Source organism: Peromyscus leucopus, chromosome 6, assembly GCF_004664715.2.
Source record: "Peromyscus leucopus breed LL Stock chromosome 6, UCI_PerLeu_2.1, whole genome shotgun sequence".
NCBI classification, from domain to species: Eukaryota; Metazoa; Chordata; class Mammalia; order Rodentia; family Cricetidae; genus Peromyscus; species Peromyscus leucopus.
This window is the reverse complement of record NC_051068.1, coordinates 120,021,801-120,046,093: the sequence shown is the minus strand read 5'-3', so window position 1 is coordinate 120,046,093 and position 24,293 is coordinate 120,021,801. Positions and strand designations below refer to the sequence as shown.

Here is a 24,293-nt window from a genome sequence, read left to right as displayed (position 1 = left end):
CGGGTGACAAAGATTTGTCCTGACTGTGGGCAAGGCAGGAAAACACTAGCTACAAATGGCACCCCACGTTGGGTGCCAGATATTGGTGAAATTATTAAGGCCACCCCACGTAGTTAAAAGGAAGATTTATTTAGTGGGTGACTTACAAATGAAGGAATAGGTAGATTGCGGGGGTCTGGAGAAGGTGTATCACAGACCAGCGGTGTTCTCTGGAGCTCTGCTCAGTCAATCTCCACCGTCTAGGGTCCAGGAACAGAGAGAGCACTCGCCCATCCAGGTCTCAGGTCTCCAGACGCCTCCCTTGGCCCCACCTTGTAGGCGTGACAGTTGCCAGAGTCTCAATGGGGGTTGGAACTTCCAGGTCCAAGCTGGAATGGCTACCCACTACAATAATTGATGGTGTTACATGTTTTTATATAATGAGGGAAATGCATATGCAAACATTTTATGGACAGAATTAAAATTTTGTAATAGAATACTGAAATTCAAATTGTGTATCATTTCAACATGTCATTAAATCCTGTTGTTATTGTGTTAAACATTAGAAAATATTAAACACAGTTTTTTTTGTGTGTGTGTGCCAACATTAAGGTAGTTGTTTTCTTGAATTTTGAGATAGGATCTTAATACATAGCCCTAGCTAGCTGGGTACCTCAGGGTAGCCTTGCAATTGGAGCAATTCTCCTCTGTCAGTTTCCTGAGTGGTGGATTAGCTATTGGGAAAGTCAGATTTGTATTTGATTTGTGTAACATTTGGGAATTATGAGAAGTCATTGACGTTCATTTGTAAAGACGTATCATGTTTTACCTCTTTCTTTACTGGTTGACAGGACTATAACACAAAACCTTTTTTTTTTTTTCAGCGTCTGTGTCCTTTATCTGTTGATACTGTAACTCTTCTTCTTCAGCCCTTTAAGAAACAATACCTGTGTCTCATCATGGGCTGGAATTCTGTCTAAAGTACAGTACCATCTTTGGCTTCTAGAGGGACTTGTACACTGTGTGGGCTTCCTTCAGGTGTGGAAGTAAAGGTGTTGCCTCTAGCAAGTTTGTTAATTTATTTAACTTAGTCCAGCGTGAGCTAAGGGAGAAATTAGCACGTTCCAAGGACACAAATACAACAAGAAAAAGTGAGTGACCAGGAAAGAAATACTTGTTTCTACTTGATTTATTTTTTTAATGAGGTCAAAATTATAATACATGCTTGGTTTTGTTTTTTATTAGCACACAAAGCAGTGAGTTTCACTGCAGCCAACTCTTTCTTGCTTTTGTATGGTGGGGTGAGACTGACTGATGCATTCCTCTTCACTTGTTGGGGTGTCTTGGAGTTTTTAATTAGTTTAGAAGTGTCATTAAGAATAATAGCGCAGTAGTTACAGTGCTCAGGGAGTGTCCTACATATGTGTGTGTCTGTCATGTTACTGGTTTGGTTCATTTTCCCCACAAGTTCCTACCCCCCTTTAGGAATTTTTCCATCTGTTGGTGATGCGAACATTACCTTCAGTCCAACAGAAGCCTGCGCATGGGAAGTGACTGCTCACGTCTTAAACTTCTTTGTATGTAGCATCAACAACCAAACTCTAAACACTGTTTTGAGGACATAAAAGGAAATCTTTCCACACTTTCTGGGTCTCAGCGGTTCATTTTTTTAGGAGAGGCCAGATGTAAGCAGGCGTCTTCCTGCTCCCCTCTTAGAATCCTGTTGGAAACTCTTCCTCCGGGCAGAAGCATCTTCTCGGTTGTCTTCAGTAGTATTAATTTATTGGTTTTGTTTTTTTAAGGAAAAATTTCAAGTTAGATGCTCCTTTGTGATTTTAGGGAAAACGGTGTCACTTTTAAAAGGAACTTAGAGCTAAACTGGTCATGGTGATCCAAGTGTGTAATTCCAGGAGGTGGGCACGGGAAGATGGTAAGTTCAAGAGCAGCCATTGCCACACAGTGAGTTCGAGAACAGCCTAGAATACATGAGACCTTGTGGCAAAAAAAAAAAAAAAAAAGTAATAAAGGTGTGTAAGATGAAAGGGGGAAACTGCTCCATCCTTTAGTGGGAAAATAAATTGATGGCTGGTATTTTTGTCAGTGACAGATGATTGGAATGGGTAACTGAAAGGCAGGATTCCAACTGGATTAATTTCCTTGGGAAGCTGCAGGCCTCTTAAGCCCTCCTCTTTCAGGAGTCCTGTTTGAGTCAGCACTGGTTGACTGCAGTCACCTTAGGATTCCCTGCTGACATGCAGAGAAAAGAGTGGGTGGTTTCACTGTAGTTTCAGAGTTGTTAATGCTGATTCTGGAATCCCCACTAATTGGCCTTCCCTGACCAAGGTGGAGCCTCTTTACACTTGAGAGTTTATTGTTGCCTAATAAAAGTTGATTGATATAGAAGTCCTAATTCGAGTATGGTGCTGTCCTCATTGAGAACCATGTTCAGTCTGTCTACCTTTTAAGTAGTGAGATTGTGATTAGTAGCTTTCTGCCTTTTTTTTTCTGCATTTTAGAAAAATATATTGTTTATATTTAAGTACAACAGGAGAATGATAAAGTAGCCCTCCAAATCTGTGTTCCCTTTCGTCTGTGAGTCTTGTTGGGAGTGTAGTTGAAATGGACTCTAATGAAGTTACAGGAAAGGAATGGGGTCTTGTTTAGTCTGCTTGGCTGGGGGGACCATACTGGATGCAGGAGTAAATTTCACATTTCTCTATTCTTCTTATTTCATTGCTTTTAAGAACAAATAGTTCTTCAAGTCTGGGTGGGAGAATTAATGGGATTCTGATAACAAAGGGGTAGAAAAGAGAACTGTGAAATTGATTCTATGAATTGGTGAGAGGTGGCAGCCCCTACCTGAGATAATAAATTGTTTTTCATTCCTTATTCTGTAATTATTTCCTAGTTTCTTTGTTGACAGTACATGAATTATACAGATACTCTTGAGAACTTTGACTTAGTTGTACAAAGTGAATGGCTTAGGAAGATTTCCTTACTGATGCTAACTCTTTAGTAGCTTTTAGCTAGCTGGAAACAGAAATATTGGGAAGAATACTTTATTTCCTTGAAAAGAAACAAGTGGTTCCTTGCTCTTTGTTTTGCTTTTGTGTAATTAATGACCACAAGAGTTGACTGACTTTGATCTCCAGCTGCTGTTCCTTCAGCAGGCTTAGTTTTCAGAGGGTGAGTTAGGTGAAGACCCTCTTCCCCAAGGAGTCACCTCCTTCTGTGTCAGTTACGCAGACACAGGTCCATCATCATGTTGATTCAGGTGTATTCCTCTGTCCACAGGAGCAGTAGGACACAGTAGGTGCAGTGTGAATATCTAAGCCTGAGGCCAGCCTTTCCTTTCTGTTGTCAGGGAAGCCTTGGACTGTTTTTTTTTTTTTTTGTTTTTTGAATTCTTTTTCCTTTGTTTTTGAGACAGGGTTTCAGGTAGCCCGGGCTGACCTCAGATTGAATGTGCAGCTGAGCATGGCTTTGAACTTCCGATTCTTCTGTCTCCTCCATTGCTGGGGTTACAGGCATACACCATAGTACCTAAATATGAGGTCCTGGGGTGGTGGACGCAGAGCTTCCTGTATGCTGAAAAAGGAATCTACCAACCAAGCTACAGGCTGTGGGTAACTCCACAATACTGAGAGTCTGAATGTGAAATATGAAATCCATTGGCAAGGTTTCTGAAGCAGACTGGAATTAAGGAAGTCTGTCTTTGTGAACTTTGGAGAAGTTATGGTTGCATGCTGAGACTCTTAAAAACACCTCTTCCTGTGGCTTATGTTATTTTTGTAGACATCCTTGCTGGGAGTTTTTCCTTTAAAGTGCAGGATTAAACCTGTCATGTTTTATAACGCAGACTGCTGTGTTTTAATGACACTTGTGAATTATTACTCAGTGGTGGATAATTTGGAAGTTTTTAAGAGAGAGAGAGAGAGAGATAATTTCGTTCTAATAAGTACTTTAATCCCAGATGTTTTGTAGGACTCATAATGAGTTCTTTTCTCAGAATATGGAGAAGATTTTCCAAGTCTTAGTTTTTAACCTCACAGCTGGTGGGGTTCCCACACTTTGACATTGGACCATCCAGAGGTTCACCAGGATTAGTGAAACTTCACAAATGTCAGAATTTTTGCCCCATGTAGTTTATGTAATTAGATTTTTTTTTCAGTTTTTCATTATACATTTATTAATTTAAATTTTGTTTTTGTTTTCGAGACAGGGTTTCTTTGTGTAGCCCTGGCTGCTCTGGAACTCGATCTGTAGACAGGCTGGCCTCACAGAGATCTGCCTGCCTCTGCCCCCAAGTGCTGGGATTAAAGGCATGTGCCACCACACCCGGCTTACTTTAAGTTTTTAAATAATACATTTCCAAAGACAACTATAGAATTTTTGGATTTAAATTGATTTTACTTAAGTTACTATAAAGATTTTTTAAAAAGTAAACTTTTTTGAAATACTTTATAATTTTTAAACATCCGAGTGAACTTTTTTTACTCTAAAATAAGTGACTGATTCTAAACCCAAATGACATGGAAAGCTAAGGCATAGCGTGGGCAGGTGGCTAAGTGGATAAAGATGCTTGCTGCCAGCCAAGCCTGATGACCAGAGTTCCATCTATGGGCACACATGGCAGGAGAAGAGAACTGACTCCCACGGCTTGTCTTCTGGCTACAGGTGTGTGCATGTGTGTGTGCACATGGACACACACACACACACACACACACACACACACACACACATTGAATTAAATAAATGTAGTAAGATTTAAGAAACCAAAGCCGGTTGTGGTAACCACTACATTCCTTTAATCCCCGCTTTCAGGATGCTGAGGCAGGCAGAACTTTGTGAGTTCAAGGCCAGCCTGGTCTATAAGTTCTAGGACATCCAGGACTACACAGAGAAACCCTATGTCGAAAAAGAAACAAAAACGATTTAAGAAGCTAAAGCATATCTTGCCTCTCTGTATTGAGTGGTGTAGTCACATTATTCTAAATGCAAGGAATGTTTTCTGTTGCAAGAATACTGTCTTTGTGTTTTGGGTTTCATACAATCTTCTTTACGTACAGAATCCTGCATTTTCTAGACCAGTGTCCCTATGCTGGGCAATGGAAATTGTATACTTTTGTTCTCCATATTGTTTGTATTAAAACAAGGCCATAGGTGAAAGGTTTTATACTATCCACATGTCATAGTTTAGGCCTCTCACCACATACACCTCAGAGGAATTGTATATCAGTAGACACAGAAACCTTGGTGTCTTAGTTTAAATAGATACTCCTTTTTAATGCATATGTATTCATATCTCTCTCTCTCTCTCTCTCTCTCTCTCTCTCTCTCTCTCTCTCTGTGTGTGTGTGTGTGTGTGTGTGAGAGAGAGAGAGAGCATGAGTGTGGATAACCATATGCCATGCATGCCTTGGAGGTCAAAAGATAGCTTACGGGTGTAGAGGATAATTTTTATGAGTCAGGTCTCTCTTTCTGACAAATGGGTCCCAGAGTTTGAACTCAGGTCTTCAGGCTTCTCAGCAAGTACCTTTATCAATGAGCCATCTCATCAGTGCTGATAAAGTTATTTTAAACATTGGAGTCGTCAAGAAAGTGAAGAGCATCGAGCTCCCACAAACCTACCTGAAATCATGTCTCTAACATCTTACCTTTAAACATAAAGAGTTTTCTTATACACTTGAGATTTTAAAAATTGTGTTTCATTGACACCATGAATATGCAGAGGTAAACGGAACTGTTGAACTATTAGTGAACTAATTTCTCTTTGAGACTTGCTCTTAGCACTCTTTCATTGCAGGAAGAGTCCTCATTAGCATATATAAATGGAAGTAATTCGGAGATTTCATAGGCCAGCACTAGTAATAAGTGGCGGCCCGAGTTAATGTCTCGGTGCAGCTAGAAGTCACAGCTCCAGTTCCATGGAGGTCCCGAATAATCAAAAGCCGCTGTTCTCACTAGGACCTGAAGACAGCACGAGCAGTACCCTCCATGACAGGGGTTAGTTCAGAATAGTTAAGACTAGCAGTACCAGGGAAGGCGAGGTTTTTATATTCTAGTTAATAAGAACCCGTTTTATAGGAACGATTTCTACAGAAATGTGTACAAGACTGAATGGAGACAAGGTAGAATGGCCAAGTGCTTGTTACCACAGGCTTCAAGTCCAACAATGTGCTGTTTGTTGGCAAAGCACCGTATTATCTTGCAAAGATGCTTATGAAGGATGTGACAGCAGTGGTGGCATTCCAGTTCTGACCTTGCAGGTTACCATCCTAGCAGTGCGTCTGTTACCGGGAACTGTCTCCTAAATGCAGATGATTTCAGACCCAAGTCCCTGCACCTGTTGCCCAGAGGTATTTACTCCAATCACTAGCCTAGAGCAGGGAGAGTTATTGCTTGACATTTTAGAGCTTGGGGGGAAGAAACTGTCTTTGTAGAATCATTTGTTCCGAGAGGAGAACCAGAGCAAAGCAGTTCATTTCACTCCGAGCGCCACTCTTTGGCAGTATCCACATTTGCGCCGCACCAAGATGCAGTATTGATTTTCCCCCCTCACAGAATCCTCCCACAAGTTCTTTCTTCAATTGTCAGCATTGCAAGATGGATTGGATTACACTTTGCCAGTTGGAATGCTTTTTTGAGGGGGGGCATTGAAATAAAAATAGATTGCAAGTACAGCTAGGAAAACATGCAGTGAACATGTGGTTACAAGGCTTTAATTTAGGGATTTTGTGATGTTGATCGTGTGACCATTTAACAGAGTACTTGACCATCATGCGCAGTTTTCTTTTCTCCTCCTGTTCTTCCCCAAGACTGACAATACACAGCACACCATAACTACACCCTCCGTAGCGAGACCTACTGCTGATGGCTGTCATGATGTGGACAGTCAGGAAAGCACCTTGTCAGAGCATCCGTCCAGCATGTGGAACCATGGGAAACTTAAATCTTCCATAGCCTCTATTTATTCCTCTGTAAAACAGTGACCTTAATAGTTCCCATCAATAAGGGTTTTTGAAGGATCGTTAGCCACTAAACATTTGAAATATCTTCAGAGGGGTTTCTGACAGTGGTGAGATAAAATTCTAGGCAGTGGCTATTTGGGGCTGTGGAAATGAACCAAAGCCAGCCAGCCAGGCAATGGTGAGCATGTGTTTGTGAAAATTTACTGAACTTCCACCAGGAACAGTAGGACCCCACAGCCCTCCAGTACGAAGCCCCCACTTACCCATCTCTCCTCACTACACCAAGGTAGCATTTTTGCAGGGCAACACTGTTCCTACTAAGCTGTGGCTTTGCTGCCAAGTGGACTTGACGGGCTTTGGAGTTGAGGATGGAAACCACAGTCCAGTGCTATTGTCACTGAAAGTGCCAGTGGGGGTGCCTCCTAGCTCCCTAGCTTCATTTGATGGGGGTTTCATTTGAGAGGACAGTGCAGGCATGCATTCTCAAATGTCCGGTAGGCAGATCCTGGAAACAATGGGAGCTGTGTCTTTTCCATGCTTGCTTGTCCAGCTAGGAAGAGTGATAAGACAGGAGAGGAGGGGGGAGGACTTGGCAGGAAGGAGTCCCCAAGGCTAACTTCAGAAGGCCTCAGTGATGTTTTCTCCCGCTCAGACCAGCCGAGTATGGAGACACTCCCAAGGGCTCCTAGCTTCTGTGCAATTGTGCTCAGTCTTTGGTTGACCATAGAGCTGCACACAGAGATGGGTGATTTGTATGAATCCAGGCTGAAAACTAGAGCACGGGGCAGAGACCAGGTGAATGTGCACTCAGGAGGAGTCAGAGCTGTGGATCTGTGCCAGGCCCTGAAGAAAGTGCCGCAGCGGCAGCGGCTCGGGGAAGAAAAGCTAAAGTCAGAGCTGCCAGCAGGATATTGTCTAAAAAGCACAGTTTTCAACAGCAGTTTTATGAGATATGCAAACAAGAAGGTTGACCCATACTCAGGAGAAAACGCATCTAGCAGAAGCCGCCTTAGATAGAGGCCCAGATGATAGATTTAGCTGGTAAACATTTCAAAGCAGCTATTATGGATATGTTCAAAGATTAGAATAAAACCATATTAGAGAATTAAGAGGAATTATGATGACAGAGAGTTAACAAATACACAGTCTCAGTAGAGAAATAAAACTATTTTTAAAAGACCTCAGAGACGGTCTTGGCCCATCTTCCCTCTATCACTGGTGGAAGTAAATGAGTGTTTTCCTCGACAAATACACACGTCTCCGTTTCCTCCGCTCCGGGATCCTGACTCCCTGGGTCTGGAGTAGAGCTGCAAGCTGTGTCCTCTTAGAAGATGTTACCAGTGACTCTTCTGGCATGATCCCATTCAGTGATACGTATTCTAGGGTGGCCACTTGTGAATAAAAAAGAAGTCATGTAAAGGAAGAAGTGGCATTAAGAAATGACAGCCACACCCATGGCGATTGCTGTCTGTAAGTCAGGAAGAACAAGGAGTCACTGCGTGTGGTTTTGCCAGGAATATGTTTTTTGTCATTCGTTGGTTTTCCTTAGTGAAAACCCTGAGTTTTACTGAAGATGTTCTGTCTTCTTGTGACCTTACATGTCAGGTATCAAGAGGTCAACATTCACTCAAGTTTTCATGGAAGCAATGTGGGGTGACTGAAGGAGGCACAGATCACCTTTTTCTTAAAAATGTTTATATAAAGTTTTCTGTAATTGACATCTCTGTGTTTTCTCCTGCCCCATAAGTCTTTGGTTAAAATAGCTAATCCAGAGAGGAGCTGTCCTGTGACAAAGGAACTCTGTCTAGTTTATAAGACACTTTTGAGAATTTTCTGGACAGTTCCTTATCATCTGCATTGTCCCTCCACACTGCATCCAATGCCTGATGTCCACAGCTCAGAGAAGTAGAGCGGACGCTTTATTGATTGGGGGTCCCTAGGAAAAAAATTGAAACATTGTTGTATGATATTTTGTTTGTGTTCTGACAAATAAAGTTTGCCTAGACATCAGAGAAGCAGAGCAGCAGCCACTGGAGACTTTTTACCTCTATGAATTCTCTGATTGAATGGGGGTCAAGATCCTGTCTCCATCCATCTTATATTCCATAGTGCTGGGATTAAAGGTGTGCCCCATCACTACCTGGCTCTGTTTCTCTCTTAGACTGGTTCAATCTCCTGTAGCCCAGGGTGGCCTTGAACTCCTGATCTTCCTGCCTCCTCCTTCCAAGTGCTGGGATTAAAGGTGTGTGCCACCACTGCCTGGCCTCTATGGTTAACTAGTGGACAGCTCTGCCGCTGATCTCCAGGAAAGCTTTAATTGTCAGAGCACAAACAAAATATCATACAACAAAACATCATGCATATGTTTAGAATGATTGTTTAGACTCATAACCTGGGAAAATCTCACACAATTTTTAACTAATTTTATTTGTTCAGAAAAGGAAGTGAGAACTTAGGAAAATAGAGTTTTGGCTCAAGTTTTTAAGATTCCCCCCCCCCACACACACACACACAAAGATTTAAGTGCCCATTGTTCTTTTCGTATGGATGCATCTATTCATTATCTGCTTTGTATTAGACTGTGTATGTACAATTCTACAAGTACCCTTTTCATTATGATTCTGTACCATTCATTGAAGCCATACAGATACAGGGCAATGGAATTGTAGCTAAGAACCTTATCAGAGTCTAGCAGGTAGATATGTGTTAAAGATGAGCATCATGTGTGACCAGTGAGCATGTTGGTAAAGACAAAAGTTCAAAGAAAACAGGAAAGAACCAGAATTCGGCAAAGAGATGATTTATGATCTGAAACAACAGACATTGTAACTTTAGGTAAACAGTAGTTGCTGTAGCAAACTCCTGAGTTCTTTGCAGTGGAAACACAAGAACCCTGATCTGCTTCTTGCTGTGGATTCCATACTAGATATCCCCTAAATAATTAAAGAATGCTGATCATTCCTTCCCTTACTTGACCATTTTGGGTGACTATGATGTAGGCTGTGAAATTTCCTCTGTGTTAACAAAACAGCAAGACAGTGAGTGGCTATATTGTTCCTTGAGTAGCTTTCACAAGCAGAAGAAAATTCACTTAGATCCATACTCAGACTCCTGCACACTGACAAAAACCAAAATTAAAAAGCACAGCTTAGAAATCACAGAACTTTGTAATCAATTCTGGGTTTGGTTTTTTTTTTTTTTTTTTTTTTTAAATAAAATAGTACCTAGTATGAACTATGCTCCAAGCCAGTCTTTTAATAGCATGTTCTAATATTCCTAAGATTTTCTAATAATATGATTTATTCTGCTCTATTATGGAATTATAATTGCAAATCACCTCAGCCTTTAATGTAGGTTACACTCTAAAATTTTATTGATGTCACTTGTTTGAATTTGCACGTTGCTTTCCCCAGAAATAAATAAGAGCTTGTGAAGCCATACAAATATTTTTAAATAAGACAAGTGTAGCAGTATTAGTTAAGTTGCTTTTTAAATACAGGATCAGAAAAGGGGTCAAATGTATCAGACCTTGTAGGGGAAGAAATACCTTTTATACATTTGTCCAGGTAACCATTGTACCCTGAGCCGCCAAGCTTTATGTCCATACTCCATCCTTGTTAATTGCACACACCTCCTTATGTCCAGTGTTCTCATATTATCATGGACTTTAGGGGGACCTCCCCAGGTTTGGGGATTGTCGTACCTCCTAAAATGCTTGTAGGTTATCTAATTATTGTAGATTATCTAATTATTTTCTTCCCTCTGGAGTCTAGAGGAATGCTTTTGTGCTGATATATGAGTATGTGGTACAGGAATCCTTTTATAGGATGAGGCACCTTAGAAGGCTTTGAAGTAGTGAGGGCATTGTGCAGCAGAGACAGAGAAGGGGTTGCCAGTGTGTACTTATCCAGACACACCCAACACTCTGGGCTGGAGTTTATAACCTGAAGCCGTTTCTTCTGCCTTTGTTGGGGTTTTTTCCTGTAATTGAACTATAGGGGGTGAACCACAGGATGCAGAGGAAGTAAAACAACAGAGATAAGATAGTAAAACAGCATGGTGGTTCACACCTTTAACCCTACCACTCAAGTTTGGAAGCAGAAGCCTGTGATCTCTGAGTTCGAGGCTAGTCTTGCCTGCATAACAAGTTACAGACCAGCTAGAGCTAAAGAGTGAGACCCCGTCTCCAAAAGAAACAAATATGAAACATTAAAGTTGTTATAGGGATGTTGTCCATGGTTGCTATGGTGACTCATCCCCAGGTAGCTCCCCGCACTGGTGCAGCTAGAGCCGCTTGTCTTCCTCCATCATTGTCTTCTCTCCTCCACTTTCTCTGCTGTCTGACCACCGGCCTGTGCTCTAGTGTAATTCGTGGAATCTCTGTTTGGGATTCTGGCTTAGATTAGCCTGGACAGGTGGATCAGTGGAGAAAGGTGTTTGCCACACAAGCCTAATGACCTGAGTTAAACTCTAGAACCCACGTAAGGTAGAAGGAAAGAACCAACTACAGAAAGTTGTCCTCCGACATCCGCTCGTGCCCATAGTGCATACATGATGCATTAATAATAATAAGGATTAAAAAAACCTTAAAATTCTTGACTTAGGTTCCACTCATGATTCTTTTCTAGCGTGTGCACCTGTTGTATCATATGTAATTCATACAGCACGTAAGCATTTCTTGTGTCTTCAGGTAGAAAAGCTAATGCGATAGATAGCCTACTTCATTTTATAGATTGTGTAACATAAAAAACTTTCTCTCTTTGATGGTCTTTATTGAAATGGGTTGCTCAGTGCTGTCTCCTGTCAGTGACGTCACTTTTAAAAACAGTGTCTATAAATTAAAAATGTTATTGTGCCCTTGTATGTATTATTGTCATAACTATCATAGTTATTTTAGGAAGACCTTCTAATATAAAGTAGTGTTGCAGTAATGATTCTGCCAATAATTAATATGTGTACATTAACAATGGGACAGAAGGATGGAGTATGGAAGAGTTGTCTTTATACTTGTGACAATTCGTCCTTGATTAGATGATTAGATACATATAAAACTGACAAGTGTTCATGAAGTCAATTAAATTTGTCATTTTTATTTGAACCAACACAAGACATTTAGTTGTGTTTATATTAGACTATAGAGAAAATGACTTTTAAAGGTAATTTTAAGATGTCTTATAAGGATGATGAGTCCAGATAAAGATGCATAAAAGTACCTCATAGTAACCTTTAGAATGAGAATTAAGAATAAATTAATTAAGAATAAATACATGAAATCCTGACACCTCTTGACTGTAGTAAAACATGTCTCTTGAAAATGCCTTATTGAAATAATTATTTAATACTTGAGTTCAACCTTAACTTTCTGTTTTAATCTTCTTCACTTTTAGGTTTCAGCAGAGCAGCCTTACCATTCGGGTTAGTTAGACGAGAACTATCCTGTGAAGGTTATTCTATAGACCTGCGATGTCCAGGCAGTGATGTCATCATGATTGAGAGTGCTAACTATGGTCGGACAGACGACAAGATCTGTGATGCAGACCCCTTTCAGATGGAGAACACAGACTGCTACCTCCCTGATGCCTTCAAAATCATGACTCAAAGGTAGATACGTGTGTACACATGTCCTGTTTTAGCTACAGTAGCCAATGGTTAAAGTTAGTATCTTTCCAAAGTGAACAGATGCTACCCACAGCTAAGCTTGTGAATTACTGTTAGATTTTTACTCACTAATGTTAATATCTGCATTGTATTATGTTTTCTGCAATGTTTAAATCTACATATCATCTTACTATAAATGACAGAATATATAGGAATCTAGAGCACATACCTTCAGTTTATAGACCATAAAATAAAAAGAAGGAAGATTTCAAATGTAAGCTTATGTCTCAGGACTTCAGAAATTTGAAGTATTTCCTATAATCATAAAGAATGTTATGTATTTGGAACTTAGTCAGTAATTGCTCCTTATCCTTATGTTGTTTTAAATGAGTTTTTTACAGCAGTATAAGGTCACATCAAAATTGAGTGGAAAGTGCAATGTTTCCATGTAACCCGACTGTGTGTGTGTGTTTTTCTGTGTATGTGTGTGTGTGTGTGTGTGTGTGTGTATGTGTGTAGATTCTGGTATGGAGTTGTGTTTTCAGCTTATGTTGGTAAATGTCCAGGAGTGCAACTACTGGAATGTATAATAAAAATTCATGCAAATTTATAAGAAACCTCCATTTGGGTTTGATGTGGCTTACCTATAAATCCTGGTGCTTAGTAGACTGAGGCAGGAGGATTGGGAGTTTAGGCTGTTCTGGACTTCATGGAGAAGTTCTGTCCCCTGCCAGTCTTCCCCTCACTCACATTTCTAAAGGGGTGGGTGGGGGGTGTATGTATGTGTACAAACTATCTTCCCAAGCAGCTGCTTTACCATTTTGCTCCCTTACAATCAGAGAATGGTCGGAATTCTTGCCCCACACTTACTCTGGCATTTAGTGTTGACAGTGTTTGAATGTTAGCCATTTTTAAGCATCTCCTTGTTTCAATTTGTAATTCCTAAATGATGCGCAGTGTGGAACTTATTCCCATGTGCTCTCTGCTTTCTGTTTGTGTTCCCTGAGATAGTGTCTGTTAGTTCTTAGACACTCCCCCGCCCCCTGCCATAACTCAGGCTTCTTGTTTAGTTTTGAGAATTCTTGTACATTTAGGATGGAAACTATCTTTTCAGTTATGTCATTTGTAAATGTTCCCAACATGTAACTGGGTTTTGTTCTGTGTTCTCGGTCCTTAACCTTAAAAGCAACAACAGAAAAAGGATAGATGCAAGTTCAGAAGCATCTAGCTAAGTGTGGTCCCATGTGTCCTCATGGAACTGTAGATGAAATCCTTCCAAACAGCTAAATGATCTCCGATGTCCAGGGGAACAGCTTTACCTTTACCCAACCATGGCTGCAGGGAAGGTTATGGGTTTGGAGCAGTGTGTTCATGTATAAAATTGGCTGAAAATGAGATACATTTCTGAATGAGGACATTTGTCCTCTTCAAACAGTACATAGACAGTTCCGGTAAACATAGTCTAAGTCTAATAGGGGTCTTTTCTGTAATTCAACAAGTTCTTTCCCTTCATTACTTTATGCATTGCTCAAGATGATTCCAAGTATAAGGCAAAAGGCAAAAATATATTTTCTTCACAATTTGTAACTGAATAAATACTTTCTGCCCACAATTTGGAAAAATAAAGTTCAAGGCAATATAAAATGTGATGCCACTGAGTGTCCAATGCATCATGATTTGTGTTAAGTGTGCACATCATTGTAGATCCATCTTTAACTACATTAGAGGATTGTAATTCAGTCTACAAGAGCTGAGTATAAAGTAGGTATTTACTCAGATGTGACAGAATACCTCAATACCTGCATTGGATTGTAATCTGAGAACGTCTGCCTCACTGAATTTGAGGAGTTTTAATTCATCCTCCTACTAAGTCCCAGTTGATCAATGACAGAAAGTAGGTAGATGCTCTTCAACGTAGCAGGGTCATGTGCCCCAGTGAATCCATTCTAAACTTAAACATGTTCAACTCAGATACATGTCTTATGGAGGCTGTTTACCATTGTAACAACACAGCTGGATGGGAGCTGAGGTATGTTGATGGTCATTGTGAGGGAGGATTTGTATATCTCGTCCAGGAAAAGACCAAAATTTGAGTTTTTCAAACATGTATACTTTTGCACTGTGGTGAGGCTAAAGAAAATCCTGAACTGAGCATCGTAGGCCAAGGCCAGCCTATGTTGGACACAAGGAACCTAACTCTTGGCATTGTGTTTTTAACACTTTGGAGTTGATGGCAGCTCAGTGATTTGTTGTCATTGTGACCAACTAGATCCGCAGCACCTCCATTCCAGCACTGCTTTGACCAGAGGTTTCCAGTATTTAGAAAGTAGTAAGTATGCCTAATGGACACCTACGGGTCACATAATTTAGCTTTATTTTTACTTTTAAATTTCGTGGAAGAAAAACCCTTGAACTTAATAGTCATTGTTTCCCCACTCTCTCCTGTGTCCTTTCCTCTGGGACACAGTATCATAATGAGATTCTGACTTGATTAGCAGGTCACCCAGGAGAATAACATGCATTCTGTGTGGGGGTGGTCAGTACAGACACCGTGCAAACATGTGATATGAGGATATGAAAAGGATATGAGGGATGAAGGAAAGAAATGCCAACACTACTCCTCAATTGTCCACACTGTAAGAGTATGTATTCTTAAGAGGAGAGATTGGGATGGAAGGTATCAGTATATTTGAACTGACAGTCATTATAGGCAGATTTTCAAATGTGAATACTGGCTTGCTAGATCTTTTTGAGACACCAGAGAACATCGACAAAGTTTTAAAAGTTCCATAGAAGTGGTCTAACTTCAGTTCTTAAGGAATTAGCATTGAGACTCTGAGACACCAACACCATCTCGGTTGCATTAATAGTGCTTGACAAAGATACTTTTGCTTAAGCCCGAATTGCAAACGAGATGTGTAAGATTGCAAATCTAATCACTGAACAGATCTACTGCTTAGTGTTCTGCTTCATTTGGTAAAAAGGGTTCTGTGAGTTCAGTATCTATAAGAGCAGGTCTGGGTCGTAGCATAGTGGTACCAATATGGGGTTCTCCAAGTTCAGCGTCCAAAATAGAAAATCTGGATCATAGCATAGTGATACCCATGGTACCACAAACAGAAAATGCTACTATATGGAATTCTGTGTGACAGAATTGCAGTCAAAGCATACTTTTGCTGAAAATACTGTGAGGTTACCTCCTGGCTATGTCTAAGGTACACGTAAAACAATGAATTCTGAGTCTTTACTTGTGTCTTATCTCCCCAACAACTTACTATGTATAATAGGCAAGCCTTCCATACTCATAAAAATAATCTGAAACATCTTTGCTTCAAGTTCTTTCAGCTGAGAGACCCTAAACACAGAGGACATTTTGCACATGTTGTTTCAAGTTAGGGGAACTGTCTGTGCCCTGCATATATTATGACACATTAGTAACTAATCATTTCTCCATTTCTCTTGTTGATCCACTTGTTCAACAATAGTCATAAGACATCTGGAAGCAGGCCCGGCAGGAACAGAAAGTGAAGAACTTGTTATGGATGATTACCTGTTTTCACTGTACTGATAAAGCAGTGAAAGGCAGCGAAATGCTGCTGTTCCTTGCTTGCCAGACGTGCACACACATGCACATATTTAGTGCATAGCAAATACCTACTACATGTGTCAAACTTACTGTTCTTGTACAGGTGAACTTCACTAGAGATGTAAAAAGCATACAAGATACCATATGAAGTTGTTGCCTTTGGTTCTAAGTACACGAGGACTCCTTTCTTGTTGCTGCTATACTTCGAAAGGATTTAGATACTGAAAAAAATTTAAATTTGGGGAATGGATGTTGTTGACCTGTCTACCACTATTATCAGATCTTGAAAAGGTATATGGGGTATTGGCATCAATAAAGGAATAATTCCAAAAAGAGCAGCTGAAGCCCCATTTTTAAACAGCAGTGTACTTGTGGCTTACAATTATTTAATCAGCAGAGTGACAGTTTGAACATAAACACTATTGAAAAGGGGAAGACAAGATTGAGATGATTTCAAAAACATTTTCATAGTGTAAGCTTGTAAGTACCCTATTCATTGTATGTCAAGATGTAAATCATAAGGAAGTCTGTCATATTTGACTGGTGTGGTTGGAAGAGCCATAAGAAAACCAGGGAGGCAGTGTTTTTGCAGCTGGATCTCAATGAGTAATTATTGTGCACATACAACCAGTGGACTCTGAAAACACAAAGCCTCAAGTAGTTTGGTGAATTTTTCTATCTATGAGCTCTCAAAAAGTGAATCATTGAATAGTGTACCAAAGAGAGGCATTTTTGTTTTTTTAACATAGAAAATTTCTTTTTGGAAAGCTCAAATAGATACACTAGAAATTCTCCATTGAATTGCAAAGCTACCTTTCTGCATAAGGTGAGGGACACAAACTGTTGTGTTTGCTTTGCATGCCAGAGCCTTCATTCCTGTTTTCCACCATCCACCTCATCAGTTAAGAATCAGGTCACTGGGTTTCCATTCCAGATTGTGGAAGTGAAATTATTGTTATTCTGTTTTCTATTTTCTTTTCTTTTTCTTATTCTTTTTTTTTTTTGGTTTTTCGAGACAGGGTTTCTCTGTGTAGCTTTGCGCCTTTCCTGGAACTCACTTGGTAGCCCAGGCTGGCCTCGAACTCACAGAGATCCTCCTGGCTCTGCCTCCCGAGTGCTGGGATTAAAGGCGTGCGCCACCACCGCCTGGCTTCTATTTTCTTGATCATTTAGAAGAGTGAACAGTACCTGTATTAGTAAATATGAGTAATATTTAATTTGTATGCTTGTCTTTAAAATATTCTCAGTAGTTCATCCTAAAAAAGTTGAATTAAATTCTTTCCTTGAAAAGATTTATTTATACTTGAATAAATTATTGGACAGTCACTGTTACAGATAATGGTGGCTTTATAACAATCTTTGAAAATAATTGTGGGGACACCTTCACATAAAACAGTTAGAACTCTTTCAAGTAAGTAACAAAGAGATTTCTGCTCCACTCTGAAGCTTTGGTTAATAAGCAAATTACAGTCTTGTTGGAGGGTCTGAATCTCTATGACACTTGGGTGCAGCCTGTTGGGCACCGGAAACTCAGGTGGGCCTGGTAGGAAGACTGTTCTGTGTTCTCACTCTGCTGCCTGCCAGAGCAATTGCCAGGCACCCTCTGTTGGAGTAGCACTAGGCTGAGGTGTCTCTTTAAATAGCATTGTTGAACACCAGGTTATCAACACAAGGTGGGAAGGGGGCCCTCTGCCTCCACTGCACTTGGCGAATCAGCAGCTTTCCTTGTGGACACCATATTTGGTTCCATTGCTGCGTGCGTATTCTTCCTATGTGTTCTTAAAACTAATGATATGATGTCCTTTTCTTCCCGTTTTAAGTATGATGAGCCTCTGAGAAAGGTAGAGCTACTTGGCACAGAGGCTAAAACCACCAATTATGTCTCGAATGATTAATTCCTTAGTGAAATGTATTTTTACATCTTTTTGTTGTTGTTTTGTTTTTCTAGGACAGAGTTTGGCTGTGTACACCTGGCTACTCTCCAGTCCTCAGTTTTACTGTCTCCCCACTACCCCCCCAAGTGCTAGAATTATAAGTTGAGTCATCATACCTGGATATGAAATTTCAGTTTTCAATAACTTTGAAGCTCCATTCTGTTATTTAAAATGGATAACCTGGCTTATTTGCAAATATACTAATAGATATCAATTGTATATGAACTATTTAAACAAATGAAAATACATGTAGGCTTTCTCTTTCTCTTGCATGTGAGTGTGCGCGTGTGTGCTCGTGCACGCGCGTGCGCACGCGCGCGCGCGCACACACACACACACACACCACATACAGAACATTACTATAAGACGTGGTGAGTATCAAAGCTCAGACGTTAGACAGAAGAATCCATTAAAATGCAACCATGGTTCTGGCAGACTTCATGATTATAGATTTCTGTTGGTGTGTAGTCTTCTTGACATAAAAACCTCTCAGCCTTTATATTGATCAATCAGTCTTCGTAAAGAGGCCCTGTGTCCACGTCAGAGCTCTAGGAAGTTTTTTTTTAAATTTAATTAGTATACAATTACTGATATCTCTTTAAGACAATAAACTTTATACATACCTTTCTCAGACCTTGAGGTCTCTCTTCCATGCTAGTCGTATTTTCATAGTAGTGAACTTAGCTCACTGTGTGTTTTCTTCTGAATAGATGTTTCGTGGGATTGGGGAGTTGGTATGGTCTGTCGTCAATGTAAGTGCTTGCTTGGGTTATTCGGTATACTCATACTTTCCCACAGGATCCAAGCCTGCAGCTTCTGAGAAACTGCATTCAATGTCCCATAGGCTGCTTATCCCAAGTGCTTTCATCTATCTGTGGTGTCAGGTTTATCAACCATTTATCCATTAGGATGAAATGCATATGAGGAAAAATAAATAACTCAGAAGCTCCTGACTTGTCATTTCTGTGCAAAATATACTGAGTTTATTTTCTGGGTCTTGGCGGTGGGCTTCACGAATTCTCTTGCTCTTGGCTGACTTTGTTTATAGACAGCTACTTGGAATTTAACTATAGGTCTGAGAGTTGCTGCTATAGATTCTTGAATCTTAGTACAATAATAGATAACCACTACAGCTCTAATTAACACATGCTTTGCATGTGGCTTACTGATCACCATGTAAAATGAAGAGCTCCTTACAGAAAGGGGAGATTATTGGCAAAACAATACAGAACCCCCAAATGAACCATATTAAACATTCACAGTTGCTGTGTGTGAAAGACTAATACATTATAAAATAACTTATAACACAAGCTGTCTAACTGTCCCTTACGGCCCCCCCTAGATGGAGGAAGAAGAAGCAAGGGTTGTGTCAGAGGGCTGTTACTGCAGGGACCTGGGGGTCTCCCGTAAAACGGACGTTTGTGAGGCCCTTCTCTCACTAGATGACGTCAGAGGAGGGCACCTGTCCATAATCTTGTTTCTGCAGACACTTTCTCATGTATAAGGTTTACCCCGTTCATACTGTGTCCCTTGTTTGGATCATGGACTGTCATTTTTCTCTGAAGACAATGTGTTACTGCTTTTTGTATGATTTGAGGACTTGCATGAATACTTTACAACTTTACATTTACTTTTTGGTCTTGGACAGAGAGGATGAAGATCAACGAAACTAGGTGTTTTCTTAGAGGGTGGGCCATAACTCCCTGAGTCTCCTGAATGAGGGAATTAGAGGTGTGCCACCACCCACCATGGCTTTTAAATGAGCCTTTAATCTGAAATGGTAATGAATAAAAAAGCTTGCAGTAAATTATACCTTCTGGTAACCAGATCAAGTAAGCACACAGAATAGACGTTTAAAGCTAGTTGTAAAGAATAGTGAGATTGCTGGGCGGTGGTGGCGCACGCCTTTAATCCTAGCACTTGGGAAGCAGAGGCAGGCAGATCTCTGTGAGTTTGAGGCCAGCCTGGACTACAGAGCGAGATCCAGGACAGGGCTCCAAAGCTACACAGAGAAACCATGTCTCGAAAAAACCAAAGGAAAAAAGAAAGAAAAATAAACAGTAAGGTTTGTTTTGTAGTCACTAATTCAGGTTCGCACTTGACCTTTTCTTCTGTCTTGTTTGGTTACTCTCTGCCCCCTGCCCCATAGATCCATACTGCTGAAGTGGAGTGGAATAAGCTTTTCTACCAGTTCCCACCACTGTGTTGTAAAACTTTATTTATAATCAGGAATGTAATTCAGGTATACATTAGCACTTTGGAGTTTACTATAAATTATTCCGATATTATTCCAAGTAAATTGATACTTTCACATTGCTTTTACCATTGTACATTTAATGAGTCTATCATTCAAAGTTTGAACACACATACATATATGATAGAGAAAGTCCTTATTCATACTTTGTTATTGTCATTTGGTTTTGGTTGGTTCATTTGTTGTTGTTTTGAGAAAGGGTTTTGCTGGGTAGCCTTTGTTTGTTTGGAGCGTTCTGTGTAGACAGGCTGGCCTTGAATTCACAGAGATCCACCTGCCTCACCTGCCCAAGTGAGGGCACTCAAGATGTCCACCACCACATCCACCCCATTCTGGATCTGTATTGCATTTTCTGATTAGCAGTTTAACACTCTGCATTTATTGATGAATTTTTATAAATAGAGAAAGCTAGCTCTTTATTTTAAAGCATTTTAAGCCATCAAAAGTCATGGCTTCCCTTATTTTCTAGAAATTATATCCTAGAATTGTTAACATACAGACTGTAATAGTATGAGCAAAACCACAGCAGTATTAATGTTCTAGCTTGCTCATTGGCTGAGGAAAGTTAGTGTGAGAAATGAGTTTTCCTGTGGTGTTTTACTAATACATATTTAGCTGTCTTGCAGATTTTAACGAGCCATTCTTCTTACCTTACTCTGCCCTCCTTTAAATATATTATAGCAATTTAAATTGTTTAGTGCCGATTGCTGTTCTGCAATTAATTTTAGAGCTAGTAATATCTGTTTCACATATTTCTAGGAGAAATCTCTTTACAAAAAAAATCGAAGAAGAGATTCTGTTGCCCCTTAATATTGGTCTATTCCATATAAACCAATCAAGCATAGTATATAACTAGTAAACATAAGATATCTCTGAACATATACCACCAAAGGATATGGTTTTAGGACTTACTTAACACACTGCCCACACGTGTTAGATTTATTACTGTGACAGATACCTGAGAGGAAGATTTTAAGGCTCCATTGTCAAGGTTCCAGTCCAACCAAACTCACCTATCTCCGTTACTTTTGTCCTGATGGGAGCTAAAATATCATGGTGGGAGGAGCGTGCTTCGGAGGAGGTCATGCTCCTCTTGGACATTGCAGAGTGTTCCACATTTAAACCTTTCTCTTTCGGGTTTGATTCCATTTTCTGACCTGTCTGTTTCACTTCCCTTCTTTGTGACTGAAAACCAACTGCGTTCATTTGGAGATCTTGTTAATGGAAGCTCAGTTTGTGGTATTTCAGTCTGGATTTGTTGTAGTATTTTGATGTCATTTGAAGTTTGAGGCTGTTCTGGTGAAGAAATGGCCTGTGGGAAATATTCATGTTACTCATTGCATACTTTATAGTAATCCTGGCATAAATGTGCAGGCCATACCACAATTTAAATGTTTCCCATGGCACCTAATACAGGGGGAAGGAGAATGGGAATAGTATTCATAGTGTATCCAGCAAGATTTGTGCAAAATTCTGTCAGTCACCAAATATGTGAGACATTAGTGTTGTTCAGCTTTTATAGATTACCCCTGACTGTTCCTGGTTGGAGCACAGAGTACATAGGGCACCCGCCAAATGCAATAGGTAAAATCATAAATGTGCCTGCCGCGCAGAGTTTGGGAGAGGAAGCGGAAAATTAAAAAAAAACCAATCATTCAATTTATTTAAAGGACATTAATTAAATGGAAGTAAAATGTTTATTCATTCAATAAAAGTGTTGAGATAGAATAACCCATTTCTACAGTTGATGCCAAATACTTAATTTAAAACTTCATACTTTAATAGGGGTGGAAATCAGTGAGCTCTAAACTAAATGAGAAGTAAATTTTAAGCAAATGAGATTGTTAGACATTGTTTTCCCATTCTCCACCCACCCCTCTTGTACCCTTTTGGAGATAATACCATCACCCGCGTCTGCTATTATGCTCTAATAGCCTATGTTTCAAGAAATGTGTTTTGAGTTACATGTCTTTAGTAGTGGTTTCAATATAATCTCTAATCAAGAGATTGTTCAAAAGATGAGTTTCCATGCCCCTCATTACCTTTGGAACTTGCTAGAACCATAAATCCAGACAAGAGAAGAAAATGTATACTGACTTTTAAAAGCATAATTTGTTATTTGATGAGCTAGATCTACACATTAAATTATATCCTGATCTAGCCCTAAGATCACTGCATCGTTAATTTATGGAATCACATATGTGTTGTCTAAAGCTGGTCATAAAGACGATTACAAGTTTTAAGGAGATATATAAACAGGTGTGTGAAGGGTGATGGCTTACTGTCATAACTAATACATGACAACTCAAGACATTTGTGTGTACACTTCCATTTATTTCAACCCTTGATGAATAGACCATTATTAAGCCGCAATGATTACTGAATGTGAAATGTAACCAAGATTATTTTTTATTCAAATATAATTTAAATATTCATCAAAGCAAAGTTATGCTTAAGACTGACAGAGACTATTAACATCAAAAAATATAATTAACTGCATTGGGTATCATGAAGTAGAGTTAGCCAAATAGCCGAGAGGTCTAATTGCTCTAGAGTTTGAGAAGCGATGGTTTTATTTTATGCTGTATCTGAGGAATTAATAGTAGTGTGGTTTCCTATGTGGGCCAATTAAAAGCTGCCTGTTAAGGTTCATTGCTCCATAGGAAACCCATTGACTATCACTTAGTAAACAGGATTGACATGTCAGTGTGTACAAGAAGATAAAATAGAATAAAAACCCTGAAAATGAGATGTACTGAAAATGGTTCATAGACTTGTGTCCTGTCATATTTACGGAGGTACTCGGCGGCTCTGCATTTTTTCTTCTTTGCCTGGTGCCCAGAGTTGCCCTGTGGGAGGATTTACAGCTGATCCCCTCACAAGACCTGCCTAGGATTTGGGGGACATAATCCTTCCCCCTCAGAGGCAGCTGTTATTTAGTGGCAGAGGACAGAGACAAGGCTGAGCCTTACTATCCTTCACAGTAGCTCCCCAAACTCCTCACCCAGACAGATGATTTCATCTTCCAGGAGTTCAGCTCTCACTCTGCCCAAAGCTGCTTCCATCTTGGCTTCCCTGGTGGAGTTTAGAAGTCTCCCAATAAGCCTCTTAGAGATCTCTACCTCCGATTTCACTTCCTGAGTTGCTCAGCCAGTGGACAGTGCTGATATTAAATATAAAACAAATCCTACAAGGATATTGGTTATGCGGGTTTTAAGTATGGCAGTTAAGTTTTAAAACTAAGCATTTCGAAACAGAAGATAAAGAGGAAATTGCCCAGTTCAAGTCTAAAAATGGCTTTTTTCATCCTTGTCATGTTATCTCATCTCATTAGTGATAGTATTTTGACTTTGTGTCTTCCTTAAGTAATCCCAGCACTTGGGAAGCAGTGCCAGGTGGATCTCCGTGAGTTCGAGACCAGCTTGGTCTACAGAGTGAGATCCAGGACAGGCACCAAAACTACACAGAGAAACCCTGTCTTGAAACAAACAAACAAAAAATTTCCTGACTGAACCTAGTAGATTTTGCCCTGCTGAGGCTACAGAGATTCAAGAGTGTTACGCATTGTAATGGTGTTTTGGCATTGATAACATTGTTGAAATGGAAATGGTTAAGGGTCAATGTTAAGAGCAAGGTCTCCCAATGTTTCTTTTTCTTAATAATGATGTATCCAATATGCTTAATAAATTGACCACATTTTCTATCATAAAATACATAATGTATGTGAGTGTACTGTTTTAGCTATCATGGAGTTTATTTTTTTAAATAAATATGTTCTGGAAACTAATACCTATAAAATTTATCACCTAGAATACTTGTTCCATTTGGATATCATATTTAGTTACCACTTTTGTAAGTACGAAACTCCTAAAATTGAGTAGTAGGGTTGAGTTGCCTGTGTACAGTATGATAAGGCCTGCCATATGTCTCTAACATGAAGTGATAAAGATGACTTTTCAGCCGGTCATTAA

The 24,293-nt window shown here is 39.9% G+C and overlaps 1 protein-coding gene across 50 annotated transcripts in view; it reads left to right on the top strand.

Annotated features, from left to right (window-relative positions):
- Positions 1-24,293, top strand: part of Adgrl2 (adhesion G protein-coupled receptor L2) — a 628,692-nt gene that overhangs the window by 538,909 nt on the left and 65,490 nt on the right. For all 50 annotated transcript variants that reach the window (XM_028876838.2, XM_028876822.2, XM_037207206.1 and 47 more), the window contains one exon: positions 12,338-12,551. In XM_028876838.2, coding sequence (XP_028732671.1) covers positions 12,338-12,551 — 214 coding nt within the window. The remainder of the gene's footprint in view (positions 1-12,337; positions 12,552-24,293) is intronic.